At 41.7% G+C, this 25,828-nt stretch overlaps 2 protein-coding genes across 2 annotated transcripts in view; both read left to right on the top strand.

The window, feature by feature from the left end:
* The first annotated feature begins 172 nt into the window (after positions 1 to 172).
* LOC145979365 (uncharacterized) lies at positions 173 to 14,763 on the top strand. Its single transcript, XM_083112229.1, has 6 exons — positions 173 to 680; positions 1,347 to 1,534; positions 2,809 to 3,301; positions 5,425 to 6,003; positions 6,598 to 6,785; positions 14,694 to 14,763. The coding sequence occupies exons 1-6, from the start codon at positions 186 to 188 to the stop codon at positions 14,761 to 14,763; spliced, it is 2,013 nt and encodes a 670-aa protein (XP_082968355.1). The 5' UTR covers positions 173 to 185.
* Positions 14,764 to 15,294: 531 nt separating this feature from the next.
* Positions 15,295 to 25,828, top strand: part of LOC145979332 (pancreatic triacylglycerol lipase-like) — a 67,673-nt gene continuing 57,139 nt past the window's right edge. The window contains exon 1 of the mRNA XM_083112186.1: positions 15,295 to 16,548. Coding sequence (XP_082968312.1) covers positions 16,347 to 16,548 — 202 coding nt within the window. The 5' untranslated portion in view covers positions 15,295 to 16,346. The remainder of the gene's footprint in view (positions 16,549 to 25,828) is intronic.

Raw genomic sequence — 25,828 nt, 5'->3', positions numbered from 1 at the left:
TGTGTGACGGACGTTGCAAAAGTTTTTGGCGCCCAACGTGGGGCCACGACAGAACTGTGCAATTAAGTGAATCCAACCGAACCGTGCATTAAAAGGACTGTCCACTGAAAGTGAAAGTGTGGACTGTATTAAACATGGATCAAGAATTTACTGGTATGAACCTGAGAAGTAGAGGGAGGAAGACCATGGATTCAGAGTCTGGATTTGGTTGCTGTGAAGAACTGGGAGAAGAGGCAGCACATTTCCAGTGTTGCCAGTGCCAGCGCCAAATTCACTGGAGCTGTGATGGAAAGGATGTGGCTACCTTCCCTGCTGTAGGAGTTAAATGCCAGACGTGTGAATCTGCTCCGCTGACCCAGGTAGCGGTGACCGCAATACAAGAACCAAGTCCGCTGACCAATCCTCCATCAGACCATGGGTTATTGGAATGGTTGATGAAAGATAGGGAAGATAGAAAGAAAGAGAGGCTTGAAGATGAAGAGCGCAGGAAGAAAGAGAAACAGGAAGAAGAGAAAGTGCGCAAAAGAGAGGCAGTTCAGGCTGAAAAGCTGAGGAAAAAGGAACTGATGGAACTTAGATCCCTAATAGAGTTTCATGAAGAGAAAAGAGAGCTAGAGAAACGAGATATTGAAGAGAAAAGAGAGCTAGAAAGAAGAGAAATTGAAGAGAAAAGGGAGAAAGACTTTGAAACTCTCCGAGCTTTAATTGAGAGCCAAGAGGAAATAAGAAAGAAAGAAAAAGAGGAAGAAGAAGCCAAAAGACAAAGAGAAAAAGAGGAAGAAGAAGCCAAAAGACAAAGAGAAAAAGAGAAAGAAGAAGCCAAAAGACAAAAAGAAAAAGAGAAAGAAGAAGCCAAAAGACGGAGAGAAAAAGAGGAAGAAGAAGAGAAGCGTAGGAATGAACTGCAAGCCCTCTTTGCCCAGCAGAGGACTGACATAGAAGGTCTTAAGGCCGGAGTAGAAAGTATCCAACTTACTTCTCAGCAAGAGATAGCAAAGGTTGAGGAGAGAGTAAAAGAGGTACTTCAGGAAAGACTGGAACCATTATCTCAGTGGCGCGGACAAGTAGAGATTACAGTGGAGTCCATTGAGAAAGCTGTCCAAAACTTGGGTGACAAGACCGAATCCATCGAGAAAGTCGTGCAGGAACAGAAGGAAGTGATGGAGTCAATGACCTCAACTCTGCGGAAGGACGTAGAGCAGGCAGCTGAAGAGAAGGTGAATTCTCTTAGGGTAGAGACAAGGAAGCTTTAAGTATCTCTGCGAAGAGAAATGCAAGATCAGACAGGAACATTTGTCCAGAGGGTAAGTGAACTTTAGATTCAGTTCCAAAGATTGAATGTTCAGCCAGAACCCACTCCAGATGTTCATTCCAGCCCTTTTACTCCGGATAGAGATCTGAATCCGGATGCTACTCCTTATGAGCCGCCCAGGTTAGCTGAGAAACCTTCATTCGCTGTCAACAGAATGAAGGCTGATGGAAGAAAGAGGCCTCGATACGATGATACTTCAGATGGATCGCCACCTAGAAGAAGGCCAGATTTTAAGATGCCTAGAATGGCGGATATCGCCCACATTCCTAAATTTAAAGGCGACATTGAGGCTCAGTCAGCTGAAAAATATCTTCGGGAGCTTAACGTCAGCTTTGAACTTATGCAGGTACCCGAACATTATAGGCTAGAGTTGCTTCCTAGAGTCTTCACTGATAAAGCTGAACACTGGCTTGCAGGAAATATTGATAGTTTCGTGAATTATGCTGACTTTTGCGCCAGGTTCAAAGAAGAATTCGCTTCCGAGAAGGCTAGACAACGGCAGCTAACAGCTGTGAGAAACAGGAGATATTCCAGACTTGTCCACGAAAGTATGGAGAGCTTTGCCTGGAGCGTTTATGCGGCCTATAGAAACCTGAGTGATAACTTTAATGAGGGAGAAGTACTTAATTTGATCATCGGACAACTTCCTTATAGAATGCGAAACCTTTGTTTAGCACATGCGCCTAGAACGGTAGATGACCTAACTCATTTCCTGAAGGATTTTGAAATCTACGATGAGCCAGATGCATGGAGGAACAAAGATAAACCGAAGGGAAAAGAACAGAATCCCTCAAGAAACTATAAAGTCCGGAACATAGAAACGAGGTCAGAAGGTAATTATCAGCGCCCTCAACGTTTCACTAATGAAAGAGGAGGCAGGCGTGATTTTAGAAGAAACTCTTTCCGACCTTACCAAAACCAAAGACGTAGATCTCCTGACCCAAGAAGGATCCGTGAGGGTAGAAGTAGCCCTAGTCCTCCGAGACGACGATTTACGGGTGAGCAGAATGAGATTCGCGGACCTCCATCTCCTAGACAAAACATTACATCGGAGCAGGAGGAGGCCGTAGAAACAGCGCGGGAGTTTCATCAAAATCAAAGGTCCCAGTCTAGCCAGACAAACTAGGACCTTGTCTAAATGCTTCGTTCCTGTTTAGGCAAGGGACTTCGATGGAGCGGCCCAAATTAATAGATAAAGATGTCCAAGAGTTACTAGTAAATTTCCAGTTAACAGAAACTGAAGAGACCATTTTACAAAAGGAATTGAAGTCTGCAAGGGAATCCAAAATTAGATACAGATCTCCAGTAGTGCAAGCTAAATTAATGGACTTTACAGTGACCTGTGTGATTGATACTGGAAGTGAATGCTCGATCTTTAATTATTCAATCTGGACTAAGTTAGTTGATAAGATACCTGGCATACAGATCCAGAAAGTTCCAGAGGTGCGATTGGTAGATTTCTCTGGAAGTCATAAGAAGCGTGTCATCGGAAGTAGACGTGTGGAACTGGAGATCGGAATTGTGAAATATATTGTTACAGATCTTCTTTTAGTCATGAAATTCATCGAGCAGCACGATGTAGAGATGCGATTCAGAAGAAGCTCAGTGAAGTTATTTTTCGGGAGAACTCCTGATCATGAGGAAGGGAATCCTCTGAATATTGAAGCAGTGCGGTACATCCACATGGCCCAGGAAGAGGATGTTGAGATGTATAAATCCGCGGACCTACGACGGAAAGTAGAGTCAGTAGATATTTTGACTGGTTCCCAAACACAGGAGTCGAGAAGTGTGCTGGACTGTACTCTGAAGACAATCCCTGAGAAGCTCGTGCCAGTGAAGGAAGATAAGTGTGAGATGTTGCAGTGTACCGAAACTGTTCTTTACCCGCCGTATTCTGTGCCACTTTTCCTGATGGAAGTTCTGGAGAATGAACTATATCTGTGGAAGACTTGGAACATTATCCGACCATCATGGTATCTATTTGCGAGTGTATTGGTTATCAGCTGGCTAGTTACTTTGTTCTACATTCTGTGTCAGATATTACAATGTATTATTCTTGGGTCATTAATCCGTGTATTCATGCCTAACGAAGTCCTTGATCATTTCAACTGGCCTATCAACGAAGCAGACCACAAATCTCCAACTGGAATCAAAAGCTGTTTCTAGCCAAGTCCAAAGAGCGCTCTAGAAATATCAAACGAAGATTCAAGACTAAAGGCCATGCGCTCGAGCTGCACGAAGACGACTTGGTTCTTGTTCGAAATCATAAGCTTAGTTCGAGGAAGAATAAAACAATAGGTAAGCTCTTCGAAGTGTATATTGGACCTTATTTAGCCACTGATCTTCGGAACAACACAGCAATGTTAGTTCACCCCAGGACCAGGCAACCTGTCGACCGAGTCAACTTCGACAACCTTCGCCTCTACAGGTGTTCATCCGAGCGAAGAAGAGACGTGGTAGGGGAAGAAGATGACCTAGTGACTAATGTGTAGGAGAAACAGACTCTTATTATTTTCTATTGAATTTGAAATCAACGTTTCATGAAAATTTTTCATAAATTGTAAGATTTAAATTTCTTCAGAATTTTCGCCCGAGGAAGGGGCGTATGTAACGACCCTGCGTGGTCGCCATATTATATTTTGTTAAGAAGAATGCATGCTATATGTCCCTGCGAGGCGTACGCTTTTAGTTTAAATGTGTTAACGGATCCACCTCTACGATAATTAGTTTCGCTTATTATTTGACCCTGCGTGGTCGCTGTATTCTGTAAATGATAACGGATCCACCTCTATGTTTATTAGTTTCGCTTATTATTAGACCCTGCGTGGTTGCTGTATTCAGTAAATGTTATTAATTATTGTCATTTACACTGTTCAACTCGTTGTTTAGAATTGCAGAGTCCTGCGAGGCTCATTATTAATTGTATTGTCTGAATGCACACAGTTTTACTTTATATTAACGCGTGCATCTAGTGATTTTCCCACTAGTGTTTTCTTAATGTCACTTCTTGGATGTTTCTCAGTACGAAGGTTGCTATATGTAAAAAAATGAGTTAGCAACGCGTACTTGTAGTTAAAATTTTCACCACCCATGCGCCACCGCGAGTATAAATCCCAGCGCAGTGAGACCGGAGTTCAGTTGGCTCCCTGATGTCAACAGGCAAACATCCAGGGTTAACTGGCCTCCCAGCCTGAGAACTAGAAGCCATCCCAGAAGGAAGGACGGAGAAAGAAGAAAGAAGAAGAAGAGCCTAGCAGCAACCTACCTACCTGGTCCGCTCGCTTAGGCTGATAGGTGCCCAGGTTCTACCTGCCCGGCTTGTCTGGGAGCACCCGGACCTTCCTTTTCTAACCTGCCGTCCCTTCATAGGAGACACCGGTTGGCTTGCCAACTCCCAGCTAACGCCGGGGTGTCGCGGCATCCTTTAATCCTTTAACCCTGCGCCCGTTATTCGGGAGTACCGATTGGTTTCGGCCAATTCCCGGCTGTGGTTGGGGTACTACGCACAACCTACTCTCTTTTACAGGGGAACCCGTGACGTCAGCGGCGACCAAGGCCCTAAATAAAATTAGGTCCCCATACTCCCCCTGGCGCCTCACAGCGAGGAATAAATTGGATGTTCCCTGCCCCCCTTATCTCTTGGTGAACGTGCGTGGAACAGGTAAAAGCACGTGTGTGGTACAAGTAAATGCACGAGCGTGGTAAAGGTTTCAGGTAAAGACACGTGTGTAAGTGTGCAAACGGACACCCTTGTGTTGAGACTATAATAAACATATATAAATATATATATACTAAGCTGGTATAGTCATTCCTTACACCCAGCAAGCCCTAAGATATTTCTGAGTCCATGTTCTGCGGCTGACAAAAAGTTAGCGCATATGGGTAGACTTTTGCCGTCCTACTAATTAAAGTGTTTAGAGTGTGGTAATTGTGTGTAAGTGTGTGACGGACGTTGCAAAAGTTTTTGGCGCCCAACGTGGGGCCACGACAGAACTGTGCAATTAAGTGAATCCAACCGAACCGTGCATTAAAAGGACTGTCCACTGAAAGTGAAAGTGTGGACTGTATTAAACATGGATCAAGAATTTACTGGTATGAACCTGAGAAGTAGAGGGAGGAAGACCATGGATTCAGAGTCTGGATTTGGTTGCTGTGAAGAACTGGGAGAAGAGGCAGCACATTTCCAGTGTTGCCAGTGCCAGCGCCAAATTCACTGGAGCTGTGATGGAAAGGATGTGGCTACCTTCCCTGCTGTAGGAGTTAAATGCCAGACGTGTGAATCTGCTCCGCTGACCCAGGTAGCGGTGACCGCAATACAAGAACCAAGTCCGCTGACCAATCCTCCATCAGACCATGGGTTATTGGAATGGTTGATGAAAGATAGGGAAGATAGAAAGAAAGAGAGGCTTGAAGATGAAGAGCGCAGGAAGAAAGAGAAACAGGAAGAAGAGAAAGTGCGCAAAAGAGAGGCAGTTCAGGCTGAAAAGCTGAGGAAAAAGGAACTGATGGAACTTAGATCCCTAATAGAGTTTCATGAAGAGAAAAGAGAGCTAGAGAAACGAGATATTGAAGAGAAAAGAGAGCTAGAAAGAAGAGAAATTGAAGAGAAAAGGGAGAAAGACTTTGAAACTCTCCGAGCTTTAATTGAGAGCCAAGAGGAAATAAGAAAGAAAGAAAAAGAGGAAGAAGAAGCCAAAAGACAAAGAGAAAAAGAGGAAGAAGAAGCCAAAAGACAAAGAGAAAAAGAGAAAGAAGAAGCCAAAAGACAAAAAGAAAAAGAGGAAGAAGAAGCCAAAAGACGGAGAGAAAAAGAGGAAGAAGAAGAGAAGCGTAGGAATGAACTGCAAGCCCTCTTTGCCCAGCAGAGGACTGACATAGAAGGTCTTAAGGCCGGAGTAGAAAGTATCCAACTTACTTCTCAGCAAGAGATAGCAAAGGTTGAGGAGAGAGTAAAAGAGGTACTTCAGGAAAGACTGGAACCATTATCTCAGTGGCGCGGACAAGTAGAGATTACAGTGGAGTCCATTGAGAAAGCTGTCCAAAACTTGGGTGACAAGACCGAATCCATCGAGAAAGTCGTGCAGGAACAGAAGGAAGTGATGGAGTCAATGACCTCAACTCTGCGGAAGGACGTAGAGCAGGCAGCTGAAGAGAAGGTGAATTCTCTTAGGGTAGAGACAAGGAAGCTTGAAGTATCTCTGCGAAGAGAAATGCAAGATCAGACAGGAACATTTGTCCAGAGGGTAAGTGAACTTCAGATTCAGTTCCAAAGATTGAATGTTCAGCCAGAACCCACTCCAGATGTTCATTCCAGCCCTTTTACTCCGGATAGAGATCTGAATCCGGATGCTACTCCTTATGAGCCGCCCAGGTTAGCTGAGAAACCTTCATTCGCTGTCAACAGAATGAAGGCTGATGGAAGAAAGAGGCCTCGATACGATGATACTTCAGATGGATCGCCACCTAGAAGAAGGCCAGATTTTAAGATGCCTAGAATGGCGGATATCGCCCACATTCCTAAATTTAAAGGCGACATTGAGGCTCAGTCAGCTGAAAAATATCTTCGGGAGCTCAACGTCAGCTTTGAACTTATGCAGGTACCCGAACATTATAGGCTAGAGTTGCTTCCTAGAGTCTTCACTGATAAAGCTGAACACTGGCTTGCAGGAAATATTGATAGTTTCGTGAATTATGCTGACTTTTGCGCCAGGTTCAAAGAAGAATTCGCTTCCGAGAAGGCTAGACAACGGCAGCTAACAGCTGTGAGAAACAGGAGATATTCCAGACTTGTCCACGAAAGTATGGAGAGCTTTGCCTGGAGCGTTTATGCGGCCTATAGAAACCTGAGTGATAACTTTAATGAGGGAGAAGTACTTAATTTGATCATCGGACAACTTCCTTATAGAATGCGAAACCTTTGTTTAGCACATGCGCCTAGAACGGTAGATGACCTAACTCATTTCCTGAAGGATTTTGAAATCTACGATGAGCCAGATGCATGGAGGAACAAAGATAAACCGAAGGGAAAAGAACAGAATCCCTCAAGAAACTATAAAGTCCGGAACATAGAAACGAGGTCAGAAGGTAATTATCAGCGCCCTCAACGTTTCACTAATGAAAGAGGAGGCAGGCGTGATTTTAGAAGAAACTCTTTCCGACCTTACCAAAACCAAAGACGTAGATCTCCTGACCCAAGAAGGATCCGTGAGGGTAGAAGTAGCCCTAGTCCTCCGAGACGACGATTTACGGGTGAGCAGAATGAGATTCGCGGACCTCCATCTCCTAGACAAAACATTACATCGGAGCAGGAGGAGGCCGTAGAAACAGCGCGGGAGTTTCATCAAAATCAAAGGTCCCAGTCTAGCCAGACAAACTAGGACCTTGTCTAAATGCTTCGTTCCTGTTTAGGCAAGGGACTTCGATGGAGCGGCCCAAATTAATAGATAAAGATGTCCAAGAGTTACTAGTAAATTTCCAGTTAACAGAAACTGAAGAGACCATTTTACAAAAGGAATTGAAGTCTGCAAGGGAATCCAAAATTAGATACAGATCTCCAGTAGTGCAAGCTAAATTAATGGACTTTACAGTGACCTGTGAAGCCATCCCAGAAGGAAGGACGGAGAAAGAAGAAAGAAGAAGAAGAGCCTAGCAGCAACCTACCTACCTGGTCCGCTCGCTTAGGCTGATAGGTGCCCAGGTTCTACCTGCCCGGCTTGTCTGGGAGCACCCGGACCTTCCTTTTCTAACCTGCCGTCCCTTCATAGGAGACACCGGTTGGCTTGCCAACTCCCAGCTAACGCCGGGGTGTCGCGGCATCCTTTAATCCTTTAACCCTGCGCCCGTTATTCGGGAGTACCGATTGGTTTCGGCCAATTCCCGGCTGTGGTTGGGGTACTACGCACAACCTACTCTCTTTTACAGGGGAACCCGTGACGTCAGCGGCGACCAAGGCCCTAAATAAAATTAGGTCCCCATACTCCCCCTGGCGCCTCACAGCGAGGAATAAATTGGATGTTCCCTGCCCCCCTTATCTCTTGGTGAACGTGCGTGGAACAGGTAAAAGCACGTGTGTGGTACAAGTAAATGCACGAGCGTGGTAAAGGTTTCAGGTAAAGACACGTGTGTAAGTGTGCAAACGGACACCCTTGTGTTGAGACTATAATAAACATATATAAATATATATATACTAAGCTGGTATAGTCATTCCTTACACCCAGCAAGCCCTAAGATATTTCTGAGTCCATGTTCTGCGGCTGACAAAAAGTTAGCGCATATGGGTAGACTTTTGCCGTCCTACTAATTAAAGTGTTTAGAGTGTGGTAATTGTGTGTAAGTGTGTGACGGACGTTGCAATAGATTAGTTACTTAATTGGAAGTAAAACTCGTAAAAAACCCGCACAGAAACAAAATATTTTTATCAAGCGCCGCCTCTGGTGACAGTAATCCATGATGGAATCAATCAAAAGATGAATCCGACAGAAATATTCAACGAACTAAATTATGACGTCATGTGGTGGACTACGACTATCTGAGGAATAATGGTGTAATTTTTCAAGATTTGATGCAATTTATTTATCACATGCGAATTAATTTTCGTTGAATTATCATCTGAAAGCTTTAATTTCCAAGAGGCCTTCTGGAATATTCGAATTGTGCAAATGTGTGTTAATTTTCCAGTGTACGTCACTTCCAGCACACAAAATGTCTCTCATCACAGGTTCGCCTGAATGTATCCACCTTGATGGATATATGGAAACCAAGATACAGGCACATCGCTTTTATGAACGGAGTTTGTAGTCCTCCGAAATTTAAAAGATGCGAAAGCTAGAGGCAAACAGGAGACCGCATTCTGTAAAGAAGAGGAATTTGCTAGACAATGCGCTCGTTGTCACGTGAACTGTCTGACCGTCTGGTGAGCCAGTTGGCATGGTTGGCAATCAACATGTGAAGGGGAGGGTGGTGAAAGGTGGAGAAAAAAAACTGTAGCAGATATTTCAGAAGAAGGGGAACAACGACTTCATTCGTTTAACTTCCTGACGTAGGTTTGCTTATCAATGCTTGCCTTGTTTTTCCCTTGCAACAGAGCTCTACGCAGAACCGCTTGCGACTGAGTGTAATTAGGTACAGGTTGGAACTCCACCAACGGCACCATTTGCGTGCTTCTTTTTTGCTCCTTGCGTTCCAATCAATAAGCTACGAAGTGTGTTGTCATAAGCAGTGGCGAATTAATTACCTTCTGTCATGGGAGATGTCTCAGAGGAATATATACAGGGTGTTCCGGGAGGAAGCGGCAATACTTTGGGAACTGGTAGTATGGGTGATTCTAAGCAAAAAAGTTCATATGAACATGGGTCCGATTTTGAACGATAACGGAGATATGAACAGAAATAAAAATGATGTAGGAAAACGTAAACAAAAACAGTAACAAGTAAAACATGGCAATGTAATGGTAATTGTGTAAGTAAATACGAGAAGGGACATGCTGATACTAATCTTTATTGCATGAGTTTGTGCTGTAGCAGTAATTAGTACACGATAATTAAGTAATGAAGCAATCAATAAATGTAGAACTGCTCATTTCAGTCGGTTGTTCATTCATATATATGATGTTGATTTAATTGGGTTATATATATGAGAGAGAGAAAGAGAGATATTACAAAATAGTTGAAATGTTTAAATGTTTTTTTAAGTGTTAGATTTTATTTAATTCTTGCTTCATGCTAATAATTATCAATAAGATTTCATGTTAATATGAGTTTTGCATTCGTGCTTTTATCGTTATTTTGCATATGTTGCTGCGACCCGTACCCAGGATTTTTTTAAGGGGGAAGGGGGGTATATCCGAATGCGTGGGACAAAGACAAGATCAGAAATGCTGTGAGGTTGATTTAATTGGGTTATTTTAGTTGGCTTTTCTGTTAAGTTTGTCTAATCGCGACAATGAGGATGATATGATGAAATTGACGAAGGAGCACAGAAAAACTATATCCAGGCTGAGATTCAAACCAGGAACTTCCTACGTCCTAGAGCGCGTTGCTAACCACTCCGACACGTTGGTAGCCTTGCATCAATGATTGTAAAACTAAAACTACCCAATATTGCAGACTTCAGACTTCTACACAACAAACATTTATGCAAGGAAAAAAACCTGAAATTTTCACAAATTTGCAAATCGTCGATGTTATTTTCGTAGCTTTTTGTAGGTTCATACTTAAATATTTCATGGTTCGAGGGGGGGAGGGGACATGACCTCCATGGTCCCTCTCCTGAGTACGGGCCTGCTTGTTGTAACATGTAGAAAGAAATGATCGATTGATCGAATTGGAAATTGTGGGTGCGTTAGAACGTAGGCTATTTTACACGCATCACATTATACAGGGTGCAACCCCTTACCATAACTAAAATATAACATGGCTCGGAGACTAAAATATTCTTACCTGGGTTAAAAGCTGAGGCTGTAAAGGGACACTCAGCACATGTAAAGACAAAACACAGGACAACACAACCCTACAGAAGATTATACTGGCGTAGGTTTAGACGCCAGGGCCTTGTTAGTCTGTAAAATGCAGTTCAGGCTGACATTTGGGTGTACTACGTGGGACATCCCTTACTTCCCTAGCAAGAAATGAATAGGCCTATCACCAAGAGAGGTAAAGGCAGGAAACGAATTATGGTAAGGAAGAGAGAGACATAGACATTGATTGATTGATTGATTTAGTTTATTTTACTTCGCGTTTTGTGCCTCTTGGCTAATTTGCGAAGATGGGGATGAGGGATGAAATGATGAAATTGATGAATGGACATTCACAAACAACCAAGCCCGACCGGGATTCGAACCCGGAACCCTTGGCGTCGCAGCGCGATGTGCTAACCACTCGGCCACAGGGTCGGGCTGACATAGACATTGAATTAAGGGTCTAGATAGCATGAAAAAACACTGCCTCATGCTGATAATTTTTTTTTTTTTTAGTTCTAGGAGTTGAAATATGGCATATACACGCCGTTGGATTTCAATTTATATACAGGTGTCCCAATAAAACATGCACAAACTTTGAACTATTATACTAACGTCAATGCTTAATAAGATACAGTTCATTTTCAAAATTTAAAATAAATACAGACATGGATAATTTTCTTTGTCAACGCCTGTTTTGAAACTGATGACCGTTCTGGTCCAGGCAGCCGAAGCACTGAAATCTGAAACACAAAGAATCGTCATTTCGTTCGGTATTTGTGCGTATAGTTGCGTTTCACCTACGTCACAAACAGTTGCATTGTGGCTTCGAGCAGCCATGATTGCGGTCAGTTCTTGTAAGCAAACGGAATCCAAGCGGGCGGGCGAGGGGGGGGGGGTTTGTACTAACACAGACATTTGTTCCAAACAACAAATAAAATTTTCCACAAACATGGCGGAAGTGCGCATCCTGACGTCACATGAAACCCACCTATTCTCGTTCGGGCTTCCTTCAATTCGTCGATTCTTACCTCTGTTGTATCGTAAACTTAATCGTATATGAATCCCTGTATAAAAGGTCTAGTAGCGTGAGGTCGTTTGAACGCCGAGGGTATTCTTCTGAACCTCTTCATCCAAGCCATCTGTTCATTTTGCCAAGTACCATTCAAGACAACACTCTCTGGTCCGGATCATCTGCAATGAACTACAAGGGTTGGATAAAAAGTAATGGCAACACTGGTATAATTGCTACTTGACGGTATTGGCAGAGGAGCACGTGTTACATTCCTTCAATGTAATCGCCCCCCATCTCTACGACCTTCTGCCACACGTATGGAAGGCGTCGTACACCGTCAGCGCGTCCATCTCTGTCGATGTCCCGCAGTGACCGCCCTATAGCACGTATGATGGCTTCGCGCGTGTCGTAGTGCTTCCCGCCCAGTGGTTCCTTCATTTTGGCAAAAAGGTCGTAATCACACGGTCTCATACCGGTGAATACGGCGGATGTTCCAGTACCTCCCACTACCAGTTATGCAGGAGCGCCGTCACAGTGTTCGCTTTGCCTTGTCAAGCAGGATGATGGGACACCGTGCCAGAACGTGCCGTCGCTTCCTTCTTAATGCGAGACGAAGGTGGTGTTGCAAGAAGGTGCAGTAGTATAGGCTGCGTTGACCGTCTGCCTAAGAGACGTTGTTCTTCTTGCCTAAACATATTGTTAGGGCGCTTGCACTCTCGTCCTCTGCTTCAGAGCACTGCTGTTTTTGACTGAATAACATACAATCGCACCCCACTCACTATACTTCCTCGTCTGACATTCCTTTATCAACCACGAAACGGTTGTGGCGCTGTGACTCGCCCCTTTCACGGGACAGCAGTGTTGCCATTACTTTTTATCCAACCCTTGTATTTTTGGAATGTAACTCTTCCAATGCCAGAGCTTCAAGATGCAATGGACACTTGATCTTGACATTCCTATTAACTAGTGTATACATTTTTGGAACACCCTGTATACGAATATATAAAACATTATTGGAGCCATGCTGAGCAAATTGGAGTATCATCCTTAAAAATTCACAACAACCCAATCATTAATGGCATTTGCAGTACCATAAATTCACGTATAAAAATGCTAAGGTGTAATTTTTGCAATCATTATATAGAAGTTCAAGGTCGAATGTTCGGTATAAAATATATGTTACAGCTTCTTTACAATCTCGAGCTCGAAACGGTTGAGAAGCAATTAGTCCACTACAAACAATAATTCGACATAAACACTTTTTAGCAATGCCAATGACTTCAAATGTTTCTGTGCCTCATTCCGTCAGTCGTAAAACGAAATAAGATGCGTGAAAGTTTACCAGTGAACTCTTCAGCGTCCACAGTTTATTGCCCGGAAATTTCACAGACCTGGCTATCTTGATGGAATTTATTTGCTGCACTAATGAACATAGAGCTACCGTCCTTGCTGGCACATTTCTTATCTCTCGTTTCATTCTCATGCCATAATAGGAAAGTGTCTCGCTTCTGCAAATATGGCTAATTTCTTCTCTTCTGTTTGTTCGGAATTATTTAAGTTCTTCCTAAATTTTTCTTGTAATTGATTTTCTTAACATTTCTTTCCCTTTCTTATCTTACTTGTAGCTGTTATCTATGTCTTTCCAGTTTTACTGTTTATTTCATCAGTTTGTATCAATTCATCCGATTTAAACCTTTTATCGTTACTATTTGATTAGGTGTTGGCAGGTGTGCCGACAGAGGGGAATAATGGCGTGATCTGCGCCATAATAATTTTTTAAGGGGGGGGGCTTTCCTTAAAGTAATATACAATTCAACATGTATATATTAGCTAACTAACTAATTATCTACCCTTCTTAAACCCGAAGGTATATGGCTGCAGCAACACAAGCCTTCCAGCTGTCCATATTCTGGGCAAGATCAATCAAATCTTTTCCATCCTTACCTATGTCCTTTAGTTCCATCTCAACGTTATCCCTCCATCTTCGTCTTGGCCTTCCTACAGGTCTCTTACCATCAGGTTTCCCAACAGGAATTCTGTAAACTCTTCTTTCCTCACTCATTTGTGCCACATGGCCTGCCCATCTAAGTCTTCTTGATTTAATTTTTCCAATAATATCTGGACGTGAATTCACTTTATGCTCATCATAGGCCAATAGAAAATGGACCTATAGTTTACATTTGCATCCGAACCATTGTGCAATATGCCTCAAAAGGGAATCATACCCGAGACTCATTTTTTTTGTCACTTTACTCCTCATACATGATGGTTAAGTTTACAGCGTTAATGGGAAGTGTTATGATAACGACATACAATAATAAACATCTATTCCAGTCCTGGAACTCTTATTTTTGAAATAATTATACTCCATTCCTCTCCTACTCTAAAACATGCAAGTCGGCTTGGTTCCTTTTCACAGTACTGCATATTGTTTACATAAACCAGTGCAAGTGTAGGTTAGAACTGATTCTCGCTGAAATTCGTGAGTCAGAACTGTACCTTCTGGATCCGCCACTGCTTACAACATCCGAGACAATGACGTAGGAAGTTTGGCTCTATCGTTCCCAAGCCTCCATGCTTATGGCGTAAGAAAGGTATTTTCTAGCAAATTCTGAAATCACGCCACCGTGTTATCCCCGCCCATTCAAGGTAACTTCTTTCAATTCCACGTATACTTATGTGCAAGATATACAATTGTAAACCTGTTTGGCTTATCGTGAAAAACTCTTGCTTGTGTAATGCGGAATTTTTCCTTCTTTTTTGTTATCAAGGTATCTCTCTCAGCAAAATACAAGTTGAAGGTTTTTCCTGCCTTGCCTAATCTCAAAAAAGCAAAGAGTGCAATGCAAAACCGGATTGGTAGACAATATTTTTTTTCCAGGTATGTCACAATCTCTTTATACCGGTTTCAGGATCAAGGTTAGAAAACCCCAAGGTGAAACCTACACAGGTGGGGCTGTTAAGGATATGCAACGAATATGATTGGATGACTTCAGTTGGAGGCCTTTGACTTTCTGAAGAGAAATAGCATTTTAATTTTAACATTAATTTGCCACATACGTGTGCGTTATTATCCTTGGAAAGTGTTAACTGGATAAAAGGCAGTCAAGAACTGGCGCTTTATGCTAATTTGTGTCGGCCTCCGCCAGCATACGTCACAAGAAAATTGTCCGAATCAAAAGTGTCTTATGAGCCCACCTGTAATTATCCCACCTTCGGCAATACAAGGTCAAGATTCGAGACTTTCTTCGTTTCGAAATCGATACCACAGGCTACTTCTGTCCACATGTAAACAAGGAAGAGGCTACGAAGTGGTCATTCCCGTGAAAGGTAAAAGAGTGGAGGGGGGGGTTGACTTAGTGATCTACTTATTCAGATTAGCTGGATTTCTTCCGGTTTTAACTTTTCCACGGACCTGTCCGATGAGTTTTCGAGCCGCTTTTGTGACGTCACGTTTTGCTACCCCGACGGAACAGCTGGCCGGCCGGTTTCAATTATTTCTCGACCGGCTTCGTTTCGGATGGACGTCTCGTTACGCGAGGGGAATTGAAACATAAAAGTGTGGGAGTTGGTCGTCCATGATAACGTAAGTACGTGAGTGCTTTAAAGGAAGAGAAGAACAAAAACCGTGGCAAAGCTGACGTTTCAAACTGAGACACGGTTTGCTGCTCTCGACCTGATGACATCATGACAGTTCTGGTTTGGAATCGCTGAGTTACACGAGCGTACCTTCGCGCGGAAAAAGATTCGCACATCCACGCTCTCGTGGTGCAGAAACGGTCAGTTCCCTCTAGGCCTAACACCGAGCAGGTGCTGCCTGCCACTGCGTTCTGCGGCCTTGGTTCGTGCACCTTTGAATCAATTTTAACCCGGGTACGGCCCACCTTTGCACTTACATATTTGCGTCCGTTTTTAGTAAGACAGAAAAAGAACTTGTAACTAGCGAAAAAAAAGAGAATCGCAAGTGCGTCTGTACTGCCATCTGTTGTGCAAGATTTTTACCGAAATAGCTTCCAGTGATATAAGTGCGGCTCGTGTGTGCATTTTCAGTGCTTGTGCAAGAGGAAAGACTAGAAAACCGTGTGGAACCAGTGGCGTATCTTGTGCTTCCAGAACTTACATAGAGCAAATCGAAACCATGAAGGAAATTGACAGTTGAAAATGATTTTAGAAAACCATACACATTTCAGACAGACGAAACGTTTAGATGCTAACGAAAGTCTCGACTGGCGTCAGTGGTTTTTCTGTGGAAATATTAAAGAAGGAAAACAAATGAATGTGGGCATCAAGAGAGAAAAAACAGCACAAAGTTTGACATTTCGAGCTGACCTATAGACTTTGGTAATAGGGCTCGCGATAAGCACACCGTGAAAACTAGATATAATAGCATTCGCGCCGCAACAAATCCAAGGAATATTGGTCATAAGGTCTGGTGTATCATTACAACGGACGCGTTAATAATCTCTAATAGACTTGTTCATAGCACATATAATAGGCAAGACCAAACTTGTACATTCAGAGGAGTATAGAGATTTGTGCATCGAATTTGACTGACGGTAGCCAAAATGGTCAACTACACCCCTTGGTTTTTGCAATCTCTTTTGTATTGGATGAATACACCGCCTGATTTGAAAGAAGTTCAACTTCAATTAACAACCCCATTGCCAGCCATACCTCCGTCACCGCCACCTGTTATTTTGCAGAGGAACCTCGGTCCGGAAGTGGGGATGAATGAAACGAATAGGACAATGCCGGGAGAACCTGACGGTAAGTGAACTTATTGCAATTCTGTACAGTTTTGCTGTTTGCATATTCTTTGGTTTTGGTTTGGTTCTCTGCTATATTTTAATGTCATTTTACCACAAAAGAACGAAACGGTAGAGAGTAGAAGTGAGACAAAAAAATATTTCGGGACTGGATCCAGTGTTGCACCCCTGCACCGAGGATCGAATATGTGACCCCTTGTTAAGTGAAATAGTGGAAGACTAAATGACATGTAACACAACAATTCCATAGAATTTACTAAAAAAAAAATCGACAATTGTATTAGTGGATAAGTAAACAAATTCTATTTGGTGGGGGGGGGCGGGGTCGTCTCATTTTGTCTCCCACTTCACCAACCGCCCAACCACATTTAAACTCTCCTATTTACTCGATATACTTCGAACAGATATTCAATATTGGACATTCTGTAAGATGCAGTTACAAACAATGGATTTAGAAATGTATTGGAAATAATTTAAAACATTGAAGAAAATAAAAATTAGCTGATCACACATTTGCTAACCCCTTAATAGATGACGCGCTTGAAATTAATATTGTTATTGTCGTTTTGAGCCCAGTTTAGTCCCAGATGGGATCTTCGGGACTAAGCATCCGCTTATGATGATCGAACTCGGGAACCCTTGATTAAGAGGTGACAGCCAACCATAGGTTCTAAATTCATTTTCTTAATTGTTATGTGCTGCGATCTTTCCAATAGCAATGGTCATAGCTCCCAAACAGCAATGGAATATTTTTAGCATTCCCTTTTTCATCAGTTCTACAACAGGAAATAATGTATCTATTTGTAATGTGGGTTGTCTATCTCTAGGGGAATGAACTTCCCCTTTACACTGCCCCATCTCCAACAAAACCATTGAATTTTAATTAAAAATATATTTAGTAACTTGCAGAAACGTCTCTACAACGATCTATATAAATTATACTTTTGTATCAACGTTTTTCAATTTAATAAAATATGATTTGAAGACAAAGACACTTTCACAAATTACTTAATTTATATTGCATGTGCAACACCAAGGACATGCATCTGCAAACATTTAAGTAAATCGTGAAAGGAAGTTGAATATTTGAATCACTGAACTGTTACAATACGACAATGAACTTCACACTTTACAACTCCATAAGCTTTATAGTTGCCATCAAATTTTGCGCCATTTAGAAACTTCGTCAGTAATCATTTAAACACTACATTTCATTCTATTTCTGTAATTGAATCACATATTAAAGGTTCGTAAGAGTAACCTTGCGCCTATTCGACAACTATCTGGCAACAGTGGTTCAATATGTCAATTGATAAAAGGTAAGTGAGCGATTACACTGAGGCTAATGTATGAATGAAATTATTTGTGGTCTAAACTTGAGCTACATTATCTAATGCAAATACTGGAAAAGATAAGTAATTTCCTTCATCTAATGAGAAAGTTGAGTAAACGTAATATCCTACTTTAAATATAAACCTTAAAGCTTCATTCCTTAAGATATTATAATTGTGTTTAATGGCGGTGTAGAATAACTCATAAATATGAACATAACTCAACACAATGTTCATCATTGATGTTCTTCCTATTTTCTTGTTCCTATTTAGAGCAATTTCTACATCGCTTTTCTACCTCTTGCGATGAATCGCGACGATGAAATGCATGACGGTACAAACACAATGGCCTTCACGGTGGCTTGCTGGTAACGTCGTTGCCTTGCAATCCCACTTTAAACCGTAGGTCTAGTCCCGATTAGTCTTTCTGTGCATAAAGTAGACTGGAAAACAAACTCAACAACAAACATAACGATACATCATGTCTTACACAAGCATCGAACCTGAGACATCTGGCTTTGTAGCACGTTACTCCAACGTTTTCATTTTAAATTGTGTATCGGAATAAATTATGAGAGGAAGAAATATTGAAGGTGAATGGTTTTCTAATTTCGTGTTGTGTCTTGCCAGTCTAGGCTGTAGGTTCATTGGCGTACCCAAAAGGGGGGGGGAGTTGATGGGTGTCATAACTCCCCTTTGGCTCAATATTCCTGGAAAAAAGAATGTCAAGGGCAGGAAAGATGGCAAAATGAGGGCTGACTACTAAAAAAATATAACCCTCCCCCCTTTCGAAAATTCTGGACACGCCACTGTGTAGGTTATACTGTTTCGCCTATTGTTTAGAAGTCACAGATATTTACGTCCCTAGTCTGTTCTTAGGCACACCCCGCCGTGAAAAGAACAAGAAAGGTGAGCACAACAATGATCATGAATGTTCATTTCTTGAACGCGTATGAACTCTGACCTCGGTAGCAAACTGTCTGGAAACATTTTCTACATGCATAGTAGTTTGTCTGTTAAGACTTGCAGTTTGCCACCATGAACATCATAATTTCTGTCATAAATGATTGCTCAATGTCTGTACGGATTCTTCAGATTTTTATGTATCATATTCATTTCAGGCTAGAAATGACTCATGGCAAAGTTACAAAAATTCATACGTCATAGTATAGATATTCGAAATTCGTCATGCAAAAGATTAGGCCTAACACTGCATTATGACGTGTTATTTTGATAAATTAAAGAATCGTTAAAGAAGAAAGAGTCCCAGAGGCTCGAATCCCGGTCTGGGCACCGTGTTCTTTGTTAGTGACCTTTCACCAATTTCATCACTCATCCTCATCTTCGCGATTAGCCAAAAGTGGCAGAAAAGCGAAGTAAAATAAACCAAGTCAATCAATCACAGGTTGGAAGATTATAATATTCACAATTAAGTATAGTAAGTAATTTTACCCCCTGTTCATTACAGTGTAATGAGAACGTACAGAGTGTTTGGAGGGCGTTCTCTATCTCGACCATGCCCGACCCTGTGGCCGAGTGGTTAGCACATCGCGCTGCGACGCCAAGGGTCCCGGGTTCGAATCCCGGTCGGGCTTGGTTGTTTGTGAATGTCCATTCATCAATTTCATCATTTCATCACTCATCCTCATCTTCGCAAATTAGCCAAGAGGCACAAAACGCGAAGTAAAATAAACTAAATCAAATCAAATGAAATCTATCTCGACCATAGTGAAGCTGATGTGATCATCACCACTCTCCGGCCGTCTTTGCTGTTGCCCCTGATTCCCGTTGCTTGGAGGCTGGGCGTGCCTCAGAGCATGTACAGGTTGACGTGGTCAGAAAAAGTTCCCACTCGAGATCACCTACCCAGAGAATCGAACGGGGGTTTCCCGCATTACAGTTCGACACTCTACCGACTGGATCACCGCGGCTCGTTAAATTGAGGTTATTACAAGATGAGTACATAGCAGGCTAGACAATCAAACAATTCCGTTTTCTGTTGGTATTTTTCTTACTTCTCTGCCTCCTTAAGCTAATCGCGGCGAATGAAGATGAACTATGATTATATAAAATTGATGGACTCTCACAAAGCAACACAATCGCTCATTCCCGTATTTGATATCCAGTGGAGGCACACACTGGTTCGGATCCCACTTTAGACTGTAGGTTCAGTCCGAATTAGCCTTTCAGTGCACAAGTAGATTTAAAAAAACAAGCTCAAAGAAAAAAAAAACATCGCTCAGGCTGATACTCCAATCCGAAACCTCTGGCGGTTGGTTTTTATCTAATTAAGAAAAAATAAACCAAGGATTACACACAAGCAGTAACTTCGATTCACAGATCTTTTAACGCATTACGTGTTGTACGTAAATAAGAAGCTAGAAATACCTTTAACTCATGTTATTTTACTGCAAACATACATTGTTTTAATATTAGGAACAAGCTACAGTTTCCACGATTTACAATTTTCCAGTTACATTGCTTTATTTGCCACTAAGAACTTCTGATCCTATTTATGTGAAAATAGACTGCATGCTCGTGCTTTTAACCCCACCAGCCAATATCCACTTAGTGTCCGTTATTGACTCACCCGCATTCACTCACCTTGATTAACAGTGATGGAAGATCATGCTGAGAGAAATTGACAAGCATAACGATGTCAGGAAGTTACCAGAAGTACTAATGTAACTAGAGAGTGTGCGTGATTGTCATTCCGTGAATTATTAAGCTACTTACACTGCAAACACACGAGTAATACTTGTTTATGTCACGATAAGATTTAACAGGAAGAAAGTGCACGTTCAGACGACATTAACCTAATTAGCGAAGGCCCTACTAAGAGAAACAGATCTGCAACATCTCAGCAAACATGTATAAACTAAATTTGCAGGGCGGAAGTGGTGAAAGGATAATCATATTGACCGTGAAAGCAGAAGCAATACTTTCGACAGGTTTAAAAAAAAGATACGGATGCTTCAGACAAGAAGGGCTCTTTTTCACAGTTCGTCTACAATCTCAACCTGTCCCACATTTCGCTTGCCTTAAAATGTTGGCGAGAAGCGCCATTAAATGTTGAGTTGGTAACGCGAGTTCAACGGTTTTGATACCGTTTGTAAATAACCCGGGCGTGACTTTTCCGTTTTCGGCAGTAGTTGATAGAGGGCTCTAGAGAGACAAAATCAAGCCTTCTCGTGTACATTTTGCAGCAAGCGAATTGTCCCTTCTTGTGGCCCAAATCGTATATATTTCGAACAATTCCGTAAAGCACAGATCAAGAGGGAATATACTATACAGATGGTTGATTTGTTTGATTTGATTTTAAAATTTTGGGTGCATCAGCACTTAGGCTATTTTGCACCCGTCACAGTATACGGGGCCCATCCCCTTATCTTTACAAAGAACAACTCTAACGTTGCATAAGTAAAATCTTAAAAGCTTAAAATGTTCTGACTTCCGTTAAAAGCTGAGTCTGTAAAGGGGCTCTCAGCACACACAAGGACAAAAAACAGGACAACACACACAAAATTATACTGGCAAGAGTGCCAGTCGCCAGAGCCTCATTCGTCTGCAAAACGCAGTCCAGGGTGTACTAACGTGGAAGTGAGGTTGACAGTTGGGTGTACTACGTGGAAAATCACCCCTTACACCCCACTATACAGATGGGTACACCCGAATTATTCAACAAATGCGATTTGATGACGTCACGTGGTGGACTAATTTTCTGAAGCATGTTAGACGCGGAATGGTGGACTGTAATGTAGTTAAGGAAGATGTGAAAATGAAGCATTGCTACTTCAAAATGTGTTATTATGGAATAAGCTTAAAATTTATACTGGGTTATGTTTGAAATGTCAGGCAATAAGTCATTGAAGTCCCGGAAGAGGCCCATAGTGGTTCGGATTCCACTTTAAACTGTAGGTCCAGTCCCGATTAGCCTTACTGTGCATAAGGTGGACTTAAAACACCAAATCAATCCAATCCAACAAGTCATTGATGTCCATTACAAAAAGATGGTGCTGTATTTTTTATCGCTTTTTAGTCACTTTTAGCTAATAGCGACACTGAGAATGAGTTATTTTGATAAAATGATGAAGATACACACATGTTCAAACCGAGAATCGAACTCGGAAACTTAGGTAGCAATATCGAAAGTCGAATGGTCTTAGAAAAAACACTGGCCAGTGTTAAGTACTATAATTATCTGAGGCAGTAGAATTTCATATTTTTAAATAGAACTCAATATTGCATGGTTTCTGAATTATTGAACACTTTCGGAAGATTCGAAATATACCTACTTATGCGGGTGCAAGATAATTAAAAAATCAATGCCTTCTGAATAATATGAAGAGTAATTCCTTATCTAAACTATTGAAAAATTGTTTTCCGAAAGATCTGATTCCTCCATTTCGGCATATACCTGGTACAGTCATGGACACTTCTGGGTTGTAACAATACCATTGGCTTTCAATGGGATCATTACAACCCAGAAGTGTCCGTGACTGTACATTTTCACGACCGCGTTCGGTTAAAAGTGGGACCGATCCTTCTTCGAAGTTTTGGAAAAGCAGACGGATTTTTCTCCCCAAAGGAGTGTGCAGCCTGGTCATCTTTTCTTGCCCCTCCCCCTCCGTCATTTTTTTCCTAAATCTGGACGTCGGAAGAGAAACATTCCGGTTTTGGAACTTCGAGCTTTCACCGCCACCACTTCCCAACTGGGACACGGAGCACAATCTCGTAACCTTGAACTTGTTACCTGCCTGGAATCAGGGTCTCGCAAGTGCAAGTGGTTTTTCCCTGTGCACCAGGAACCACTTTGTTGAACTCTTGATTAACACACGGTCGCTAACCACACGAGCGGGTCTCCCATAGATGTTGACTTGACGGTGCTGTAGAGATTTTCGTACGATTCGGCTCAAGGGGGAACGAGATATTTTCAAGTTGGCTCTGCCTGCTTCGGTACTCGTGCATTCTGCCTTGCTGTCTTTTCTGTTTTCCTACTGTCTCTCTCTCTCTCCGTTCCTCTTTCATTCTCATTCTTTGCCCCGACTCAATCTATCTTTCTCTGCTCCTGTATCTTTTTCAGTCTGCCCCTTTTATTGTTTGTATCTCCCATTCTTGCCTTCTCCCATTTTTCCTCCATTTCTCTTCCTTGTTCTATGATAGAGCCCCACCCCCTTTGGCCTTATCCGATGGCTTAGTGGTAACTTCGTTACCTTGTCCCGGGTTCGATATAATCGGTGGAGGCACATAGTTGTTCGGATCCCACTTTCAACTGTCGGTCCAGTCCCGATTAGCCTTTATGTGCATAAAGTGGACTTCTAACAAGCTCAAACAACTTCGCCCCTCTGGCGACGCATGTGGAGATTCAGGAAACAGGTCGTTTATTGAAGCAACTAGAGAAACACTCTGCGACGGACAGGTATTGGCACTCATGTTGAAAATGAAACAACAAATGTTTACATCGACAATACGTGAGGAAACAGTCAATGGCAAATACTCCTATCCAAACAAGTAGAAACTGCTACATTTCATGTAAGTGGCCATTCAGAACTAAACAGTCGATTTTGAACACTCTGAAGTACCTATACTATCACCACAATAAAAGTGCTTAAAATAAAACCCTACCTATGACTGTTGAGATGAATGTTGGTGTTGCAGGGACAGATGGAAGACTTGTGTTCCCTGCAGAGCCTGCGAGTTCAAGAATTCCAGTGATTTCTGATTGAACGATGTTCATTATTACAACATTTAATTGTAATAATATATGAGATTATGAGTTCCAGCGTAGTCGAATGCTAAGTGGTCCTGCCGTTGGTGCATTCATGTGTTGCTTCCCCATTATTTTTACTTCTTTTGCAGCTGGTAACCCAACATTTCTTTGTTGACATTATGAGATTAATCCAGAAACTTCATGGAAAGAAGACGTAACAGGGCCCGGTGTAAAAATCTGACCACGCGTCAGCCAAAGAAAGCAGCTTGTCAATTCTAAGCAGTTACAGACACTGGCGTACGCAAGGGGCTGAAGGGGCTGCTGCCCACTCCGAAAGTTTGAGACAGTCGAAATTATCAAGTGAAAGAACTCGGGAAAAACCAAAGTGGTAAATCAACTAACCCTAAAAATGATTCCAGATTATCATTTTTGTCTTTCAACAAGTTTTAAAACGAAGTAAAAATATTTTATTGAGTATCCTCACGCCTAAATCGCAGCTAATATCCATTTTTACAATTCCAACCCCATCCGTAAAATAAAGTTCTCCATACGCTAGTGCTTTCAGAACACTATCCAGGGAGTGAGATAAATTTAAGTTCCGGAGTTCAGTGTTTATAATTCAAGTCCCTGTTCAAAGCAAGTATATTTTTATTTGTCCAGTGCGGGAGAATGGAAGAAAATAATAAGAATAAACATTCAAATTTTAAACTCATACATTAAGTACGAACTAATCGTTCATGACATGTTTAACGTACTCTTCTTCTTCTTCTTCTTATCAAATCATAAACCTACTTACGTCGAAGTAATAAAATTTCACCCAAAAAAGATTAATGTGCAAATCCTTTTTCCTGAGTATCGAGTTATGTGCTACATTGCACATTGAAATTAAGGTTTATAGCCTGTATGAGAAGCAAATAGAATGTCTTCAACATTCTGTCGATGTTGTTGAATAAGGGATTATCTGTTCGGAAGTTCACAGTCTCCGATAACAATGCAAATAACGATAACAGAAATAGTTCAACGACAGTGAGAACATTCAGGTATGCGTGAATGCCCATTGTTGCTGGTATGTAAAAGAAAGGAGATAGCCGAGTCACGACAAGGTCATGGGAAGAAAAACTGGACTGAAGTGTTGCTAAAACCAGTTATTCACATTTCCCTATTGCAAGCTGGAATATTTAACTAAGATCAGTGACTTTTGCAAGCTGCACCTAAATGATAAATGTAAGATCTTGCAAAACTGACACACACAAATCAATAGCCAGTAGGACAGCTGTCTGGGACCGGTGACATCCTTGTGTTTCCTGAAGAAAAATAATATTTTAATTTTAACAGTTCAGTACAATTATGTTCGCACAAATTATCTGAAATGCCTTTGGAAAGCCTGATCTTAAAACAGGACACTTTTAGATCTGTCGTTTTCTGAAAATGTGCGAGCTTATAGCACAAAAATTACGGAACACAGATAAAGTGCCCAACGGACCCACCTTACTCACTTTGTATATTAGTGGTGCCCAAAACGGGTGCATAGAGACAAATCAGTGTGACATTGCCATTGCTTGGCAAAATTACGTCACCACCATTAAAGGACATATGATACATGCATAATATCTGCTCTTCTTGGGAAATTTGGGGTCAAAAATGCTGAATTCTCTAAAGTTGATGCATTTGGACCATATTCATGAAGTTAATTTGTGATATTTTTAACAACTAAGACCATGAAAACCGTAACATGCGCAGTCGTAAGCATTCAGGTAGATTTTACAGCTAACATGTTCGAACTTTCCGCTTGGCGGCGCTAGTAATTTGCTCATTACCTTTAAAGACGGAAGCGACGTATCTATAATGTGTAACTTCATCTGTTCATTTGATACACATGATTTTCTCACCTACATTGCCGTTAATCTAACAGAACTCTACAAAAAAAAAAAAAGCAACGATAAATGATTGTACCTCACCGAGCCCAACGTGTGAGTTTTAAGACGATACATGCCTGAAGTCTGGATGGACACCTGCAGTAAAACGCACAAACCGTAGGCGACTATTATGATTATGATTCAGCATGAGAAACACGCACGAATTTCCTTTCTAACCCATGAATTATGTCTTCAAGGTTAACGTACAATTAGAAATGCGGTACATGAAATAAAGAAATGATAGAAAAAGTAACTTGATGTTTCAAAGAAAGTGGTGAGCTAAAAAGTTAATTAATGGTATTAAGACATTCATGAAAATTGGAG

This window comes from Lepisma saccharinum, chromosome 26, assembly GCF_977018435.1.
Source record: "Lepisma saccharinum chromosome 26, izLepSacc3.1, whole genome shotgun sequence".
In the NCBI taxonomy this organism is placed as follows: domain Eukaryota; kingdom Metazoa; phylum Arthropoda; class Insecta; order Zygentoma; family Lepismatidae; genus Lepisma; species Lepisma saccharinum.
Note: the sequence above shows the minus strand (reverse complement) of the source record. Positions and strands in the feature narration are given on the sequence as shown.

Excerpts from the sequence above, each read along its gene's own strand:
- LOC145979365 (XM_083112229.1), top strand. The coding sequence starts at position 186 with ATGGATTCAGAGTCTGGATTTGGTTGCTGTGAAGAACTGGGAGAAGAG. Across the intron at positions 1,535-2,808 it reads GGATCGCCACCTAGAAGAAG|ACGTGTGGAACTGGAGATCG; the intron begins GCCAGATTTTAA and ends CATCGGAAGTAG. Across the intron at positions 6,786-14,693 it reads GGATCGCCACCTAGAAGAAG|GATCAAGGTTAGAAAACCCC; the intron begins GCCAGATTTTAA and ends TACCGGTTTCAG.